Source organism: Leuresthes tenuis, unplaced genomic scaffold (genome assembly GCF_036924035.1).
Source record: "Leuresthes tenuis unplaced genomic scaffold, fLeuTen1.0.hap1 SCAF_17, whole genome shotgun sequence".
Taxonomy (NCBI): domain Eukaryota; kingdom Metazoa; phylum Chordata; class Actinopteri; order Atheriniformes; family Atherinopsidae; genus Leuresthes; species Leuresthes tenuis.
The window spans coordinates 34,048,358-34,066,700 of NW_027325371.1; the positions used below are offsets into that span (position 1 = coordinate 34,048,358).

Consider the following 18,343-nt stretch of genomic DNA (forward strand, 5'->3'; position numbering starts at 1 on the left):
GAGCTCGGTCATCAAGAGCTTCATATGTGAGGAGAATAATATTTAATTCTATTCTGAATTTAACAGGGAGCCAATGAAGAGAAGCTAAAACTGGAGAAACATGATCTCTCCTCTTAGTTCTCATCAGAACTCTGGCTGCAGCATTTTGGATCAGCTGGAGGCTTTTCAGAGAATATGTGGGACAGCCCAATAATAAAGAATTACAGTAGTCCAGTCTTGAAGTAACAAATACATGGACTAGTTTTTCTGCATCACCCTGAGACAGGATGTTCCTGATTTTAGCAATACTACGAAAGTGAAAGAAGGAGAGATCTAATACTCAGCAAACCACATTTAATAGTTTGATGTTTTTGTTCAGTTAAAGTTTTTGTTTTAAATTTTTTTTTGCACAAGAGGATTTGCTCCATTTGTGTTTTTTGATTTGGGGGGGGGGCAGCAGCATCAGGTGGGAAGCCGCAGAGAAGTGTGTAAGACTACAACTCTGCATCCTGGTCTCAACCCTGGGTTGTCATGTTTTTGGGTGACTAATGAATTCGTCCATATTTCTAGAAATGAGAGCCGCTCCTTCCAAAGTGGGATGGATGCCGTCGCTCCTCATCAGAACAGGTTTTCTCCAGAAAGATTGCCAATTATCTATGTAGCCCACATTGTTTGTTGGACACCATCTAGACAACCAGCAATTGAATGAAGAGATACGACAGATTTGGCAGGGGTACAGAGAAAACTACAGAATCCGACATTGTTTTGGCAAAATTACACACTGATGCAATATTAATTGTAGTGACCTCTGATTGGCGTAACTGGGTGTCATTACCACCGACTTGAATAACTATTTTACCGTTGGAGTATGCTCCGGCAGCCATGTCAGAGTGAACCAAGTAATACCGCTTTCTGGATATTCACTCAAGGTGCGTCCATATTAATAGCTAGACACTCAATCAATATAGAGGGCAAACTTGGTTTAAACTTTCTCCCTCTGTTTCTTTGTATTGCTCCTGCCCAACATCCATTTTTTGGGGGCTTTAGTTGGCATGTGGAAAGTTCAAGTAAGATGCTCGTGTTTGTAAAGAAATCTTGCATCGACATAGAAACTCATAACAGATGTTGAAAAGTTCAGAAGTATGATGGGAATCCACCCAAATAGCACAGCTTTCAAACCAGCACAAAGAAATCTTTCAAAGATCTGTTTCATTGAAAAAAAAATATATAAATACACAGGATATGACCAGAGTTACTACATCTTTCTGCCAATATGGTGTGACACATTCTAGAACCAAAGTAAATAGATAAATAAAGAAAACAGTCCTGTAGATCTACTGCAGCTTAATCTTACAACATTTAAACTGATTTTACTGATGGTTTGATCATTCAGATCAGGTGGAAGAGAGATGCTAGGAGATGCAGTTAAATGTGGTCTTATAATGCTAATCTTGCAGTGCCCTGAAACTAAAAAAAAAAATCCAAGTCTGGTCGTCTTCCGCCATGCTCCATTTCTTTTATCATCTACCTACATCAAAATTTGGTATTGTCAGTTTACCCAGCGGACTCAGGACACAGATGAAGGGCAGTATGGGTTCCAAGAGGGTTTTTATTATTTAAATGCAGCACACAGAGAACAGCAATACAGGGCGGTTATGAAAACCGAAGCGCTCTCCTCAGTAACTAGGCGGAGGAAGAGCGCAGCTATGAAAGTTACAAACATAAAACTCTCCAACTGGGAGGAAAACAAAAAGCTATGAACGCTTAACAAAACAAAGACACAGTCTCTTAACAAAACAGAGGCTCTATGAACTTTAACGATAACGAAACGCTATTACGGAGCCGACTATGAATGGTAACAACGAAAAATCACTACTTGCAAACGGAGGACGAAACAAAGCAATGAAACTTACCGTGTCTAATAAATAAACTTAGGCTATGGGTAAGAATAAATTACAACACAAGACAGCACTGCAGGAGGATCGCTCACTGCAGGCTCGTGGAATCTGTGGTTCAAGAAACAAGACGAAGGGCTGGTAATGCAGCTCGAATCTTGACAACATACTGCCACAAGACAAGGGAAACGCAGACTATTTGAACACATGAGGGACCAAGGGGAACAGGTGGAAACACTTGGGAATCTGGGAAGACAACGAGACGCTTGACACGGGAGGAAGGGCAAGATACCTGAAACAAGAGGAGGAGGTCAGTGCTTTTTTCAAAATGAAACAGGAAATGACGAGACAAGACATGAAACAGAACAGAAATCCTTCTGAGAAAAAACTATGAATAATAAAAAATAAAAAACCCACAACCTACCTAATGGGGGTAATCAACAAGGCAAGGCAAGTTTATTTGTATAGCACAATTCAACGACAAGGTGATTCAAAGTGCTTTACAGATTAAAACAGAGGAAATAAAAAGCATGATTCAAAATTTAAACAAAAGAAAGAAATAAGACCAATAGATAAAATCAGAAAAAATTATATATATAAAAGATAAAATCAGTAGTTAAAATATGATTCCGTTTTGAAACTCAAGCTTATTCAAATGTAGCTGAAAATAGATGTGTCTTCAACCTGGACTTATGTTTATGTTTATGTATTTAGCAGACGCTTTTATCCAAAGCGACTTACAAATGAAGATATAACAAGCTATATAAAAAGCTAACAATAAACTACATAGAAGGAACCCAGGAGTCTGACTCTGTCAGAGGTGACAGAGTAGAGATAGGGTGCAGGCATAAATACACTGAGTGTTTCAGCTGATCTGAGAGTTTCAGGCTTTCTGAGAGTTTGTTCCAGACATGTAGAGCATAGAAGCTGAATACAGCTTCTCCATGTCTGGTTTTGACTCTGGAAACTGATAAAAAAAACGGATCCAGATGACCTGGGGGGTCTGGAAGGTTCACAGTGGGTTAGGAGGTCACTGATGTATTTTGGTCCTAGACAATTCAGAGCTTTGTAGACCAGCATCAGAACTTTAAAGTCTATCATCTGATGGACTGGCAGCCAGTGTAAAGACTTCAGAGCTGGACTGATGTGCTCCACTTTTTTGGTCTTAGTGAGGACTGACTTTTTAGGCAGACCTGTAAAGATGCTTTTACAATAATCAAGCCTACTAAAGATGAATGCATGGACTAGTTTTTCCAGGTCCTGCTGAGACATCAGATCTTTTAACCTTGAGATCTTCTTAAGGTGATAGTAGGCTGACTTTGTTATTGCCTTAATGTGTTTGTCCAAATTTAGGTCTGAGTCCATCACTACACCCAGATTTCTGGCCTGGTTGGTAGTTTTTAGCTTAATTGAAGCTCTGTGGTGACTTTCAATCGTTTATCTTTGGATCCAAAGACAATTGCCTCAGTTTTGTTTTTGTTTAGCTGGAGGAAGTTGTGGCACATCCAGTCATTAATTTCCTCAATGCATTTACCAAGGCCCTGTACAGGGCCTCGGTCTCCTGGTGACATTGTAATATATATCTGCGTGTGATCTGCATAGCTATGGTAGTTTATTTTGTTGTTTTTTATAATCTGTGCCAGTGGGAGCATGTAGATGTTAAACAGAAGAGGTCCCAGGATGGAACCTTGGGGAACTCCACATGTGATTCTTGTCTGCTCAGATGTAAAGTTACCTATTGATACAAAGTACTTCCTGCTCTCTAAGTATGTTTTAAACCAGTTTAGTACAGTTCCGGAAAGACCAGCCCAGTTCTCCAGTCGTTTGAGTAATATATCATAGCAGTTATTTTGTGTTAAAAAATAATTAAGCTGTTGAAAAACCACTTTATCAATGATCTTAATTAAAAATGGGAGATTTGAGATGGGCCTGTAGTTGTTCATTAGCATCTTGTCGAGATTGTCCTTTTTTCAGCAGAGGTTTAATTACAGCTGGTTTTTGTGGCTCTGGAAACACACCTGACGTTAAGGACAAGTTCACAATCAGTAACAGGTCTGACTCCAAAGTCTTTGAGACCCCTTTGAAAAAACCTGTTGGTAGGATGTCTAAACAGCAAGAGGAGGAGTTCAGGTGATGTAAGATGTCCTCCAGGTCTTTACTGTTAATGGGTTGAAACAGTGTCATGGTGTTTAAACCGGTTTTCGTGGACACGGTACATATGCTGAACCTGCTGCTGATGTACCAACTGCTTGTCTAATATTTTGGACTTTGTCTATGAAGAATTTGGCAAAGTCATTGCAGGCCATGGTGGAATGGAGTTCAGTTGCCACTGACACAGGAGGGTTTGTTAGCCTGTCAACTGTGGCAAATAAGGCCCGAGCATTATGACTGTTTTTGGTGATGATGTCAGAGAAGTAGGATTTCTTTGCATTCCTCAGTTGTAAATTATAAGAGTGAAGTTTCTCTTTATAGATGTCATAATGAACCTGGAGATTTGTTTTTCTCCATCTGTGCTCAGCTTTCCGACACTCTCTTTTCCCATTTTTCACCAGTGTGGAATTTCGCCATGGAGACTTCTTCCTTCCAGGGATAACCTTCACCTTGATGGGAGCAATACTATCCATAACATTTAACATTTTAGCATTGAAGCTACTGACAAGCTCACTGACTGAACCCCGGACAGGGCAGGTGTTAAATAGAAGACCTAGTCAAAGAGCTCACTACTGTTTTCAGTTATACACCGTTTTGAGACCACTGCTGTTGAGACATTTGTGTGCACTGAAATTGTACTCTCAAAGAAAACACAGGAATGGTCAGACAGGCCCACATCAGGCACAGTAATCTTTGATATGCTCAGATCCTTAGAGATCACTAAGTCTAGAGTGTGCCCCCTATTGTGCATGGGCTCTGTTACATGCTGAGTCAGCCCAAAGTTGTCCAGAGTGTTATTCAGGTCTTTAGTCCCTTTGTCCTGAGGGTTGTCCATATAGATGTTAAATTCATTCAATGATTCATTGAATAAGACTGCGACCCCTCCTCCTCTCCTGCTCACTCTGGCTTCGCTGATAAAACTGTAACCAGGACGGGTCGACTCAATGAGAACAGCAGCACTGTTATTTTGTTCCAACCAAGTTTCAGTTAACATAAAATCCAGGGTGTGCTCAGTGATAAAATAATTAATTAAGAATGTTTTCCCAGCTAAAGACCTAACATTTAATAAAGCCAACTTAAGTGTTTTAGAGGTATTATTTGCCCCTTCGTGTTTGGGAGCAGTCTGTGGCACACAAGGTATGATTACTTTATTTAAAGATCTTTCAGAGTGCAACGCTCTGTGTTTTGACTGGGCCACATTTCTCCTTCGGTCACCTAAAAGTACAGAAATTTTAAAACCTTCTAATAGACAGGGTCCCAGCTTGTCCTGGGAAAGTCTCGACTGTCAAAATCCACACAGCCTGGACCCTCCACACATCACATATCAGACTGCAGAGACGGAACATGATGGCAGCGTGGAGGGACAGGAGGGGGTGGGGCTGGGCTCCGTCGCTTCGGCTGCTCTAGTAGGGGCGGGGCTCATCGGACACTGTAAATCAGGCTTCAGCTGTGTGTAGGCCACGCACACGGAGTTGCTGGCTCGTCAGATAAGTTGTATAAAGAATAAAACATTATTAGAAATTATTTAAAAAGTCTTGGTTCACTTAAAAGAAAAATAATAAAATTATATCCAAGACTTGGACGTGGAAAGAAATAGAAACAATTTAAAAGCAAATTAAGCAGTAAGCAGCAGGAGGAAGCAGCGACACGTCTGCCCTCTTCAGAAGCACGACCGTCCAACCTCAACAGGCAAAATTATTATATTAAATTCCTAAATAAAAATAAATACCTCTAGTGCAGCTGCTGCATGGATAGTCTTGTTAACTTCCCTTTCATTTCACCTTCTTTTTTGTCCTCTTGCAGCTCTGCACTGTCCCATCCTGGTGAAATTCCAGATAAATCACCTTCAGATTCAGATAACCCTTGTTCTGACCTCCATGGCAGTACCACAGGAGAGAAAGAGCTGGGACAAACAAGTAAAGCCACAGTAATTCTAGGGATGGACATGTCACCAACCAGTTGTCCCAGTGACATACTTTGCCCATCTCAGACACTCGATGATGAGCCTCTGACACCTGAAATAGCGGCACCACCTAAAGCCACCATCACACCAAGGTCAGTATGAAAGTGCTTCCTTTGAAAGTGTTTTTGTGGGTTTTACCAAGTCAAAGACAAGATAACATTAGACGGTGCAAGAGGGAAGGATAAATAAATCCAAAGTAGCTGAACAAATTTGTGCCTATTGTATAACCCCAAAAACATTTATGTTGTTTCGGTGCAACCTGTTGGTTTCCTTAGCTAAGATATTGTTTTTGAATTGGCTCTTCATGAATGAATTGGATTATTTTTAAATTAATTAATTTGATTTCATTGGACTGGCGATCCAGGGTGTACCCCGCCTTTCGCCCGATGACTGCTGGGATAGGCTCCAGCCCACCCGCTACCCGACCACGGATTGACGGTATAGAAAATGGATGGATGGATGATTTCATTGGATTATGATTACAATGAATTGAATTCCAATTGGCTTGAATTGGACAACATTATTAAGTGCCTTGAGCTGACATTTGTTGTGATTTGGCGCTATATAAATAAAACTGAATTGAATTGAATGGAATGGAATTGTTTCGGTCTTAGACCTTCACCTTCAATCTTTTCCATAGTGGTTTGAGTGAACACTATATAATGGATTATACCATGGCACTTTTGCCTCTGACAGTTGCGTACTTTGCCACTACATTATTTTCCACTGCAGAACATACACGTTGCAACATGATCAGGGCTGCTATATTGTGTCATAACCTAAAGCAAGTTTTTATATGATCTCTGACTTTTTAATTCAGTTCAGTTTTATTTAAATAATACCAAGTCACAGCAAATGTGATTTGCACTTCCACTTTATCTCAATGAATTTTAAACAATCACAAAGTCATTATAGCTGGGTATTTTAAAATTCACATAGACATTGACAGTAATAGTCTCAGTACTGCCTTCAGACCTTTATTGGAATAGATAACTTTTTGTAAAATATTTACTATGTTTTCTCAAATAAAATCCTAGATTCAATAAGATTAAGATTAGATTTATTTGTCATGCATACACACAAAATTTGTCCTCTGCTTTTAACCCATCCAGGTTGGCACCTGTTAACACACACAAGGTCAAACTCATAGAGACAGATGCCATACACAAGCTTTTGATACTGGCCAGGGCTAGGCAAGGAGGGAGATAAACAACTATAGGTGCATTCAAGCTCTCCACTTACAGTCATTGCGTCCACCACAAACTCCTCTGTAAATGTAAACAAATGTGAGGCCATCTGTTTGTCAAGGCCTCGGACACAGGACACAGATGGAGGGTCGAGTTCAAAACCAAGAGGTTTATTTTTAAACAATAGGTTGAGGTTCTCCACACAGAGCAAAGCAAAGAGGCTGTGAAACTCCCGAGCACTCTCCTCAATAGCTATGGATGAAGAGAGTGCAGCTATGAAAATTAACACATAAAACCTCTCCACTCTAGGAGGAAAACAAAAGGCTATTAAAGGTAACAAAATAAACTCACGCTCTCCAACTGAGGCGGACTTAAACAAAAACCAAGACACTATGTAACCTTAACAACTATCTATAAGCACACCTATAACGGCGGCACAAAAATCTTTACGAACAAAACACACACAAAAAAAAACAAACTATAAAACTTTAACATTAAACGAACACAAAATCTCCACTAACGGAGATGACTATAAAAGATTACAACAAAGATCACTCCAAAAAAAAACCGAAGGAACAAAACCCAGCTATGAAACTTACCGTGATAAAACTAAAGCTATGGATAAAGAATAAATTACAACAAAGGATACGCTCTGCAGGAGAATTGCTCGACTACAGGCTCAAGGGCGCGAGGGTGAGGCTCATGGTAGAAACCAACACCCTGGCACAAGACAAGGGAGACACAGACTATTTGAGCACATGAGGAGCCATGGGGAACAGGTGGAAACACTTTGGGAATCAGGGAAGACAAACACTTGACACAGGAGGAAGGGCAAGGTACCTGAAACGAGAGGGATAAAATAAAACAGAAAACGACGAGACAAGACATGAATCAAAGCATAAATCTTGACACTGTTGATAGCTAAAGCTGGGCTGAAACTGGGTCACCAACAAACAATAATCCGAAACACAACAGCAAATCTACAACAGAATGTGTGAAAAAGAAAAGAATCAAGGTGTTACAATGGTCCACTCAAAGTCCATACCTCAACCTGACTGAAATATTGTGGTGGGACCTTAAGAGAGCTGTGCAGAAACCAATGCTGCAAACCTCAATGAACGGAAGCAACGTTGGACAGAAGAGTGGGCCAAGATTCCTCCACAACCATGTGAGAGAAACCTCAATGTAGGTTTATTTTCATTCCAACTGACAAACATTGCTAACCAACTGCCAACTGCTCTATGAGACTCGGCTTCCCACAAGTAACCAGATGAGACAATAACACTAACCTGAGAACAAGAAAGGCAGAGGAGAAGCTTACTTGTTGCTTCTTGCTAGCTAAGTAAGTGCGTTTTTGTTTTGTTTTTGTATTGTTGCTAGGTAGCTAACTAGAATCATTACAACCTTGGCAGTCATTTGGTTGTTATAGCAACATGGTCATTGAAACGACAGCAGCAGCTTTAAGATACACATTGCTTCTCCAGTTTTTTTAATACCCTGAGGAGATAAATTCAGAAAATGGAAAAATACAGGTCAAACATAGAATCCAAAGAGAATATACAGAGACTTAATATGGTGACCGCTTTAATAACACTGGTGTTATTACCAATCAGCAGTTTTACACTGACCATATCACTGCATGGCATACAGCCATATCAAAGCACTACAGCTTCTACATCAAAAGAGGAATCGGCAAGGGAAGACAAATTCAGATCTTTGAAGATGAAGTGCCAAGAGAGAAGGATATTGACCATCAACTTCTACCAAAATGGTACAGTTGTAGTGCAAGGAAATTAAGCTGCCCTTGGTTCCTTTGTACAGAGCTTTCCTACGCTGAAGAAAACAGCAGCATCTAAAAGGAACACAGGAAGCACACCGAGCTCTCCCCTCACCATCACCACACACAGTCAACAGTCAGGTCCATGGCACTGCTCAAAGCCTCCCCATGCCTGACCACAACAACCAGCATCCAGACCAGCACACCATCAACCTCCTGAGAGACAGACTGGCTATGCTAGAGGTAGAGTTGACCGAGCTGAGAGAACAGCTCCCCCGTACCAGTGTCACACCACACCCTGACCTTCAGGAACAACTCAGCCAATTTAAACACCAGATGGAGACTACTTCACGGAAAGCGAGATGGAGGTGCTATTTTCTGAAGTGGAGGCCTGCAAAAATGTGCTCTTTGGCACACTGTCCTACAGTAGAAGCAGCAAATGTAAGAGGAGTGGGTGGGAGAGTGTTAGCGAGGCCTTTAATACTGTGGGGTCTGAGAAGCACACACAAGCAGAGGTGAAAAAGAAGTGGTCCGATATTAAAATGGATATTAAGCGGAGACTGACTGCCCACTGCTGAAGTGTGGCCAAAACAGGCGTGGGAGGCTGTTTGAACAGAGAGTCGGCACAACTATGGGTGACACTGCTCTCTCAGGGGTGGTGGGAGTGTGGGTGACCCTGATTACCCCCATGGTAAATAACTATGTATTTGTGTAATTTACAACAAACATGTTCATACAGTAACCTAGTGCAGAAGTGCGCCGGGGAAAAGGTGAGGCTGATTAAGACATTTCACACTTCACACACGGGGTTATTCACATTTGCACATAGAGACGATCAGGGGCTTGTTAGAAAGATCTTAAGCTGTTGTTTAACCAGCAAAATTCATCATGTGATGGCGCTTTTATAGCACTGTGTGTGCAGTTGATAGCTCCAATTACATTAGGAAACTGGCTTTCGCTTCAAATTGCGCTCTAATTTTGGCCTGTTCAACTGCATTGTGGGAATTTGATATACCTGCTGAGATGCAGATAATTCCGTCCCACTTGGCTGGCATGGCTCGGCTCGGCTCATGGTCGACTGGCACAGTCCCAATCGGTTGGCCAGCTCCCTCTAGAATGCCCTGGTTGCTTAAACCCCAGTGTGCACATCATCTGTGGCCCATGCAGCGCATGGCTCCGTGCTGTGTTGTGCTCCAGCGCCGGCCGCATCTCCAGGAGGATTGCCCTCAAAATGGCTGATGAGCCAGTTGTTATCATTTGCCAGCAAAACCTCTCAACATTGTTTGTGAGTTCATTATTGATAGTTGGGATATTACCAATTTACAGCAGTTTTATAACTTTACCGGATGACCAAAACTAGATATAGTATGTGAAGAAAAAAAAAATCAAAATATAAAAGACAGGGAATGGCATGCAGCAAAGGTGCCTTAGCCATTGTTATAGTCCTTGTGCAGATCTAACATAATACCTCATTATCTGTTTTCTCTCTTTTTGGAAAGTATTGGAGTGCTTTATTTTTTGTTTCTCTGGCTGCTGTAAGTGACTGAAGATAAAATGGAACACAATTGTCTAAATACTTTGATATGTACAGTTGATGTTGATGTTTCCAGTGCTCGGGAAGCAACAGAGAGCTCAGACCTATACCAAACTGAGGATGGTAAGTGCATTGCTGTCAAATCAGTTATATATCAAACTGAACAGACGTGTGAGTGTGTCAGGCAGTCTGGAATAATGTTCTGTTATGTTGTGATGTAGCCTCTGGCGCTCAACAAATTCTGACGGGCAAAGTTGAAGCTACTGAGGACACAGAAGATGACAACTCTGAGGACCCAAGGTTATGCTCACTCACACACGCACAACCCCCCCCCCCCCAACACACACACAAAGAGTTCAATTTAGTCGTACTGAAATTAGCATTTGTGCCTTAGTTTTATTTGTAATCTAAAAGTTTTGAATATTACTCACTGTAGTCAAAATGCAATCAATTAAACTTGGGTCTTATAAACAAGAACAAAATCTGATATATCACAAATTTTAATAACATACTGTACTGTACAAATTGTATAAGGGCATAACCATGGTTTAGACATTGGGGGGGGGGGTCCAAAAAAAAAAATTGTTAAGTGCATTGCCTACAATTCTATATTTATATATGAAAATTTGGACATTTAGAACAAAGTTTAGAGGACTACATTGACCATGTGAATTCACATCTAAAGGAATAGTGTAATTTCTCTGAGACAGTGACTGCCCCCCCACTTTGTTTTGGTTAGCTGCTTACTGTTTACTGACCTTAAACACACCTACCAATTACAATTATGCTCTTCCAGTAGTACTATAGCAAATAGGATAGCTTCCAATGGAAAACGACCAAATACCCAAAGCATGTTTGTGTAAATATTTTAGTAAGGACAACTAATGATGTAACAAATTACAGACTTTTCCTTTTAACAAAAAAATGTGCTGAGGACTTTTAAGTCCAGGTTAATTTCTGTTTTGTCAATGTCTCAAAATAAAACTGTGTATTAACAATGAAAAGTCTAATAGTCTAATATATTATTATTAGATTTATTGAAATTAAATACTTGTACAAAGAATGAAACTTAAATCTTGATTTTAACTATAAAAAGCAAGTCTGATTATTTACACTGAAAATTATTTACACTGACTGGAACAATGAGGAGAAATAAACATGGGATGCGTATGTATGTGTAAAAGTGCTACAGCTAAAGGAAAGGCAGCATAGGACTGAGATGGAAAGGTATTAACTAAATAAATTACCCAAAAACCTGGAGGCGTTCATAGTTAAGCTCAACTAAGCTCTGACAGATCTGTTTCCTGTCCAAAGCATACATTTTTCTTCAAAATCAAATCCTCCATTACTCTAGCTTGCTTTCTTGGCTCTCAACTGACTGACGAAAAAGTGTTAGGTAACCATGACAATGCAGAACGACGCGAGGTGGTTTCAAACTAAATTGTCAGCCGTATTCACGCGAGAGCGCAAGATCCCGCGATAATTCGGAACGTACATTTGCTTCTCCAACGTGGAAAAGTTTATAAATAGGATATGCTGTGTCATAAATTATTGTCTGTTGTTCCACTTCAACAATGAAGTCTCTCGTCGTCCAGACTCTTTGATTGATTGACAGCTGAGAGGCGCCACCGGTCGTGACGTGATGTTGATGTGAAGTTGTGATAAGCTACGTGAACTACGTATTTTGTTTTATTTTGAAAGGGGGCGGAAGTTTATTTTGTTGATTCTGTGTCTGATTTCCTGTGCAATCTGCTCTGTTGAGCTTCAGCAGCAGCCGCTCCGTCAAAAGTTGGTATTAACTCAATAGTGGGGGGACACGATCCCCCCAAACAGTGCGTGGTTACGCCCAATATGTTGTTGCTTTTAGGTAGAGGTCATGTCAATTTTTATTTATAGCAACTTTAAAATCACGGTTACGAAGTGGTTTACATTAAGAAAAAAAACAAGCAAAAATGGAGACATTTGAAGGAAGAATATTGAGAAAAAACATCTCAATATAAAAACAGTATCAAACACAAGGAAAAGACAGATGAAGTAATTTGAAACAAGAAAAGCAAGATACATACATACATACAAGGCCAAAAATGGAAAGCCAAATCTGAAAACTTGACAAGTCAAACAAAGAAACATTTCGAAATGTGCTGTTTGTAGCGTTCTAGATATAATGATTTTACCTCAGGGCACTTCCTCCCATTCACGTTGGTAGGAACGTATCAAAATTTCTCAACTAAGAGTTGTTACTGAAGGAGAGAGTTTTCGCATGAATTGACCGGAATTACTTAAGAAATATGAAACACGGAAACACGAAGTGGACCGATCTTACTTTGAGCAGGTTCACAGAGGTATTCGCCAGCGTCCTCCAGTTATTTTCAGGCCATCTGGCAACCAAATTCTCAAGCTGGGACAACCACTTCGGCGAAGTGGTTGACTCTGGATCCTCCGTAAGACACTTGGGGCGTGCCGTCCCGTCTCTGGTTCTGGCTCAGTTGGACCACACTTGGTGCGTGCACTCCCGTCTCCCTTTTCGTCAAAGGTGCAAGTCTGTGGCTGAGTAGCTTTGGAAATGAGAGTATGTGGCGTTTTAGATATGGAACTAATTATTAAATTTACCTCAGGGCACCCCCCCCCCAATGACATTGGTAGGAATGTATCAAAATTTCTCAACTAAGGGTCGTTACTGAAGGATAGAGTTTTCTCTGAATTGACCGCAATTACTTAAACATGAAACATGGATTGTGATTTATTAATTGGATTTCATTGGATTATGATTACAATTAATTTAATTCCAATTGGCTTGAATTGGACTATATTATTTAAGTGCCTTGATATGACATTTCTTGTAATTTGGCGCTATATAAATAAAACTGAATTTAATTGAATTGAATTGATTATATATGGTAATTTATTTAACATTGCCGAAAAGAGCAATCTTAAGGTTCGCTCAGGACATATGGCAATAAATGACTTAACACCACAGTTTCCATGAAATAGCCAAGGGATAAGGGAGATATGGGACTTGGTATTCCTATAGCGGCCTCTGGCTAAATACAGGGATAGCTTGTTGCATGGATGAAAACTTGGTTATTTTAACTCAGCCCTATTCATTACCAAACAAGGTATTCTTCCACGTCTTTCAGTTTTCCTCAGGCCGGTGGCAAACTAATCCCCAAGCTGATACTTGTGGATCCCCTTTCTACAGTGAAGTGGTTGATGATGGATCAGTCAGAGGACCCCCGTAGATTTTATTTGGGAAACGAGTGTCCAAAATTTCACGAAAATGAAATAAGTGGAGACAGGGAGAAGAAAAAAAAAAACGTGTCTAAGGACAGGAGTATAATAGGGCAGAGAGCCAAAAAGAGCATAATATTATAAATGCAATTGGAAAGAGAAAAAAAGGAAAAGTCGTTGTAAGGTCTAAAAAGGTAAGAAGTAAAAAATTCGAGTAAATAATTGTTTTGAATATCTGCGCACTTGGTTTTCAGTGGCGAGGGTGGAGTTTCATTTCCAGCTTTCAACCAGTGAGAAGGCTGACTTGCCTTTGGGCGTAACAGATGGGCTTCATTCTTAGATTAACTTTAATAAAAGAAAAGTTAATCTCCCTTATCCCTGCATCCCAAAGCACATTCAAAGAATACATTAATATCATACTTGTCACTCAGACATGAAACATAAGCAAGGTAAACAGGAATCAGTTGACAGAGTTCAAATAAGAAAAGATTATTGATTATGGTGAGTGACCAATTAAAGTGGAGATGTATTACACACACACTTACAAAGTGCTTAATGGAACTGCTCCCATCTACTTGAATGCTCTTGCAAAGGCTTATGTCACAACTCGGTACCTCCGTTCGTCCCAGGATTGTCGTCAAGCAGTGCCTACACCACGCCTAAGACAATCCAAACTCTTTTCATGTGTCGTCCCACGATGGGGGAATGACCTACCGAGCGCTACCAGAACAGGGGCGTCCCTGTCCATCTTCAAGAAGCTCCTGAAAACCCAGCTCTTCAGAGAGCATCTCCTATCCTAGCACTTACCTTGTACTTCCCTACCCCCTCTATCTCTGCACTTTATCTTTCTGCACTTCTTTCTATGCCTACACCCTATCTCTACTCTGTCACCTCTGACATAGTCAGACTAGTGGGTTCCTTCTATGTAGTTTATTGTTAGCTTTATATAGCTTGTTAAATCTTTATTTGTAAGTCACTTTGGATAAAAGCGTCTGCTAAATACATAAACATAAACATAAACATTTAATTTATTGACTGTTATTCCGTCGGCTGGACCTCTGGTTTATTGTAACACACACATTTCATTTGTACTAATGCTGCAGTCACATTATTATTCACAGGAGTATTAAAATGCAGAATGATTCTAATTCCAAAGTTCGGTGCCACCACTCCGTAGATGGCGCTATGGTTCCACGACACGACAGCCGAGACTTATGACAGAACAATTACTTTCCTGGCGTTTTATGTACAGCATCGTGGAAAGTCTTAAAATTAAACTTGGGCTGTCCTTTTTCATGTTTCACAGTTAGTAGGTAGTTATGATGTATATTTGTTTCAGATTCATTAATCCATCCGGAGTTGGCTCTGAAGACTTTCCTTATTTCCAGGTGATGAGCGTCACGTTTTAATTTTACAATTCTTTCCATAAGAATGGTAATGTCCTCTCTTGGTACACATCCTTTCCATCTTTGTTTAATTAACTCGGCTCTGGCCAGTTGAGGAGGTGTTAATCTGACTCCAGAATCTTCCAAAGGTTAGTGGTTAGGAATGTTTTTTCACCTCCTTTTCTCATGATTGTAAATTAGGTGGTTTTGTTGTTTTGAAACCACTACTAACAGATCAAAGCAAAAGGGGTTTATTTGGTCTCCACCAATTGAATACACGACACCAGGAAGCATAACTGGCTCTCAATCTCTGCCAGTTTACTTTCAGTCACTCTCGTTGTTACCCAGATAGCCTCTAGCTTTTTATCATGAGACATATTTCTCCAATATTAGTGGAGTGAGTTTAGCAACCCCCCTGGCCACTTCATTAGAGACTGTACAATCGTCATGTGTGTCCGATTAAGAAGCATCATGTAGTGGGGATCTTTTCCGGCTAGCTTGGTTAACACTAGCCACCTTGTTAGCTCTTCCTCCCCCAGAACCACCATGATGCGAGTTTGTCAAACTTTATGAAGTATTTGGTATCGTTGAGCTCTTCTTGCCACTAAAACGTGAGGAAATTGGGCTTCTTGTCAAACTCTTTAAGTGTCTTAATGGTAGGAATGGTTGCAGTCCTTACTCAAGCCATCTTCGTTAACCATGTCTCGTAACTCATTCATATAGAATTAAAGCTAATATTAAAAGACAAATGACTTTATCTGTACTCAGCACTAACTGATATAAAAAAAATAATTGAGAATTCATAAAGAAATTAAGAATAGAAAATTGAAGTGAGATGGACTCAATCAGGTCTGCGTTAGCTGTGTTTTTGTCGAGCCATGTCTCAGTTAGAAATATAAAATCAAGATTGTGAGAGGAAATAAAACTAGTATTAAGAATGATTTGCTACCTAAAGCTCTGACATTGAGTACTGTGTGTTTGAGATTAGCTAGAGTTGAACTGAACGCTGTGTTCTTGCAAGGGATATGGATAAGATTTCTCTGATTGGACAGTCTGACTGTCTCCCTCTTCACTCCATCCCTGGACCTCTGGTTGAGATGAGGTTTACCAGCACAGAGGCCCTTAGCGTCCTAGACAACAGCATTGATGCTGTTGGAAATAACAGCGGTGGGGGCTGAGCTGGGGGCCTTTGGTCGGTGGAGTAGGCTTAGGAGGGAGCAGCAGTTGAGAAGCTGCAAATGTGTAAGACTATAACTCTGCATCCTGGTCTCAAACCTGAGTTGTCATTTTCTTTGATGACCAATGCATTTCTAGATATAAGAGCCACCCCTTCCAAAGTGGGATGAATGGGTACTATCTCTCCTAATCAGACCAGATTTTCTCCAGAAAGATTTCCAAATATCTATGTAGCCTAGGTTGTTTGCTGGTCACCACCTAGACAACCAGCGGTTGCAGGATGACATGCGGCTAAACATGTCATCACTGGTTAGACTTGGCAAAGGTCCAGAGAAAACTACAGTGCTCGACATTGCTTTGACAAAATTCCACACTGATGCTACATTTTGTGACCTCCGAGTGGCGTAACTGGGTGTCAATACCGCCAACATGAATAACAGGCTTTCTGTATCTATGTGTATCCTTAGCCAGCAGTTTTAAATATAATTCTACATTGCCCACTCTGGCCCCTGGAATGCATTTGACTGTGGTCACTGTGTCTCTAATGCCACGTTTCTGACTATGGAGCTGCCACTTACCATAGTTTTGTCCTCAGCGGGTGTGTCGCTAAGTGGGGGAAATTTATTACAAACATGGACAGGTTGCTGGTGAACCGCAGGCTTGACTTTAGGGCTTTGCATCCCCTTCCTGATAGTCAGTGAGCCACCCTGGGCGGTGCCTGCTGATTGACAGCTCATAGGATTAGCTTCACTAGGTGGCTCTGCATTACCTAAAGGGGGATGGCTAGCTATTGGGTTTTCTACAATGTGAAGCCAAGTTTTCAATACAGAGAGTCCCATCTCCAAAATGGCAAATAAGACCACATATACTGCATGTGCTGTTTATGTTTAAAGAGAGTGGCTGAACATCTGACCTACGAAACATCTAACCCTAACCCTAAGTGAAAGGAGATTAATGAAGAGAGCTAGTAGCCATGCTAAGCTAATATAAGACATATGAGAAGAAGATTGTGACTCCACTTGGCTCAGCTTGCCAAGGACTAAGGGTTAAAAATTCTGCATTTTACTGTGTACTTATAGGTTAAAAGATCAAATCATCACATTTGTGGTCAAGGATAAAATTAATAATTTTCAAAGAAATAGCAAAGAGAAGATGACATACATTGTGCTTTATAAGCCCATTCATAAAATCATGCCATATTTGCTTCTGTTCTACACTATGCACTTACATAGTTTAATAAAACTTCTCTGTGAAAACAAGTGAAAAAGAAAAAACAGACTAGAGAGACTTCATGTTAATATGCAGTCAGAGAAATTCAGGGTTGCTGCTCTGCTCTAATAAAGTCCTGATTTGATATATGTAGCTTAATCTGACAAAAAATCAGCATCCACATACATTAAAGACTTCATCTTTGATGAGATTTTTACATATCATAGTATCTGATTTTCACTACAAGGCTTTCCTGGTCAATAGCGTTCACTATAACAATTTTGTGGAATCATGAATAGAAGACTTGGAAATAAATATCGCATTCCACCAATTCATCTTTTTTCTAGGAGGTAAGAAACATTACCTCCTTGAAGGCAAGAAACATTAACATCATACAAAAAGCAATCATGCTTGGATTGTTATTCACAAAGATCAGTTTACAACATTATCATATGCATCTTATCATTTAATTATGATTTATCATGTCTTATAGATTTATTGAGGACTATTCAAGAACAACTGAAAAGGAGATAACAGAAAGCAACGAGGTGTACAAAAAAAGTTAAAAAGCAAGCTCCAGTAGATCAGATGAAAAAGATCAGACTTGAAGGTGAAAGAGGATCAGACTGATGGAAGCCTGGAAATGGCCAATTAGCTGAATTAGCTGTATTTCAATAGGTTCTGCTCTGATCAACACTCAGTATGCTTCTCACCTACCCCCAGAAGCATAGACCTCACACCCTACTTGTACCCACATCCTCCCTGTCAAATCTCTAAAATGTCACCCTCCACGTCAGTCATGGATCTTAACACAGCCTCACCAACATCTCTCCCAACATGAGGATACAATGAGACCTCC

At 40.3% G+C, this 18,343-nt stretch overlaps 1 protein-coding gene across 7 annotated transcripts in view; it reads left to right on the top strand.

Annotated features, from left to right (window-relative positions):
* Positions 1 to 18,343, top strand: part of nbr1b (NBR1 autophagy cargo receptor b) — a 169,706-nt gene that overhangs the window by 134,224 nt on the left and 17,139 nt on the right. For 4 of the 7 annotated variants that reach the window (XM_072368292.1, XM_072368293.1, XM_072368294.1 and 1 more), the window contains 3 exons: positions 5,829 to 6,080; positions 10,563 to 10,609; positions 10,708 to 10,786. In XM_072368292.1, the coding sequence (XP_072224393.1) occupies positions 5,829 to 6,080; positions 10,563 to 10,609; positions 10,708 to 10,786 (378 nt within the window). Of the gene's footprint in view, positions 1 to 4,426; positions 5,804 to 5,828; positions 6,081 to 6,352; positions 6,427 to 10,562; positions 10,610 to 10,707; positions 10,787 to 18,343 lie in introns of those variants that run through there. The other 3 variants (XR_011907978.1, XR_011907979.1, XM_072368296.1) reach the window with 2 other exon arrangements.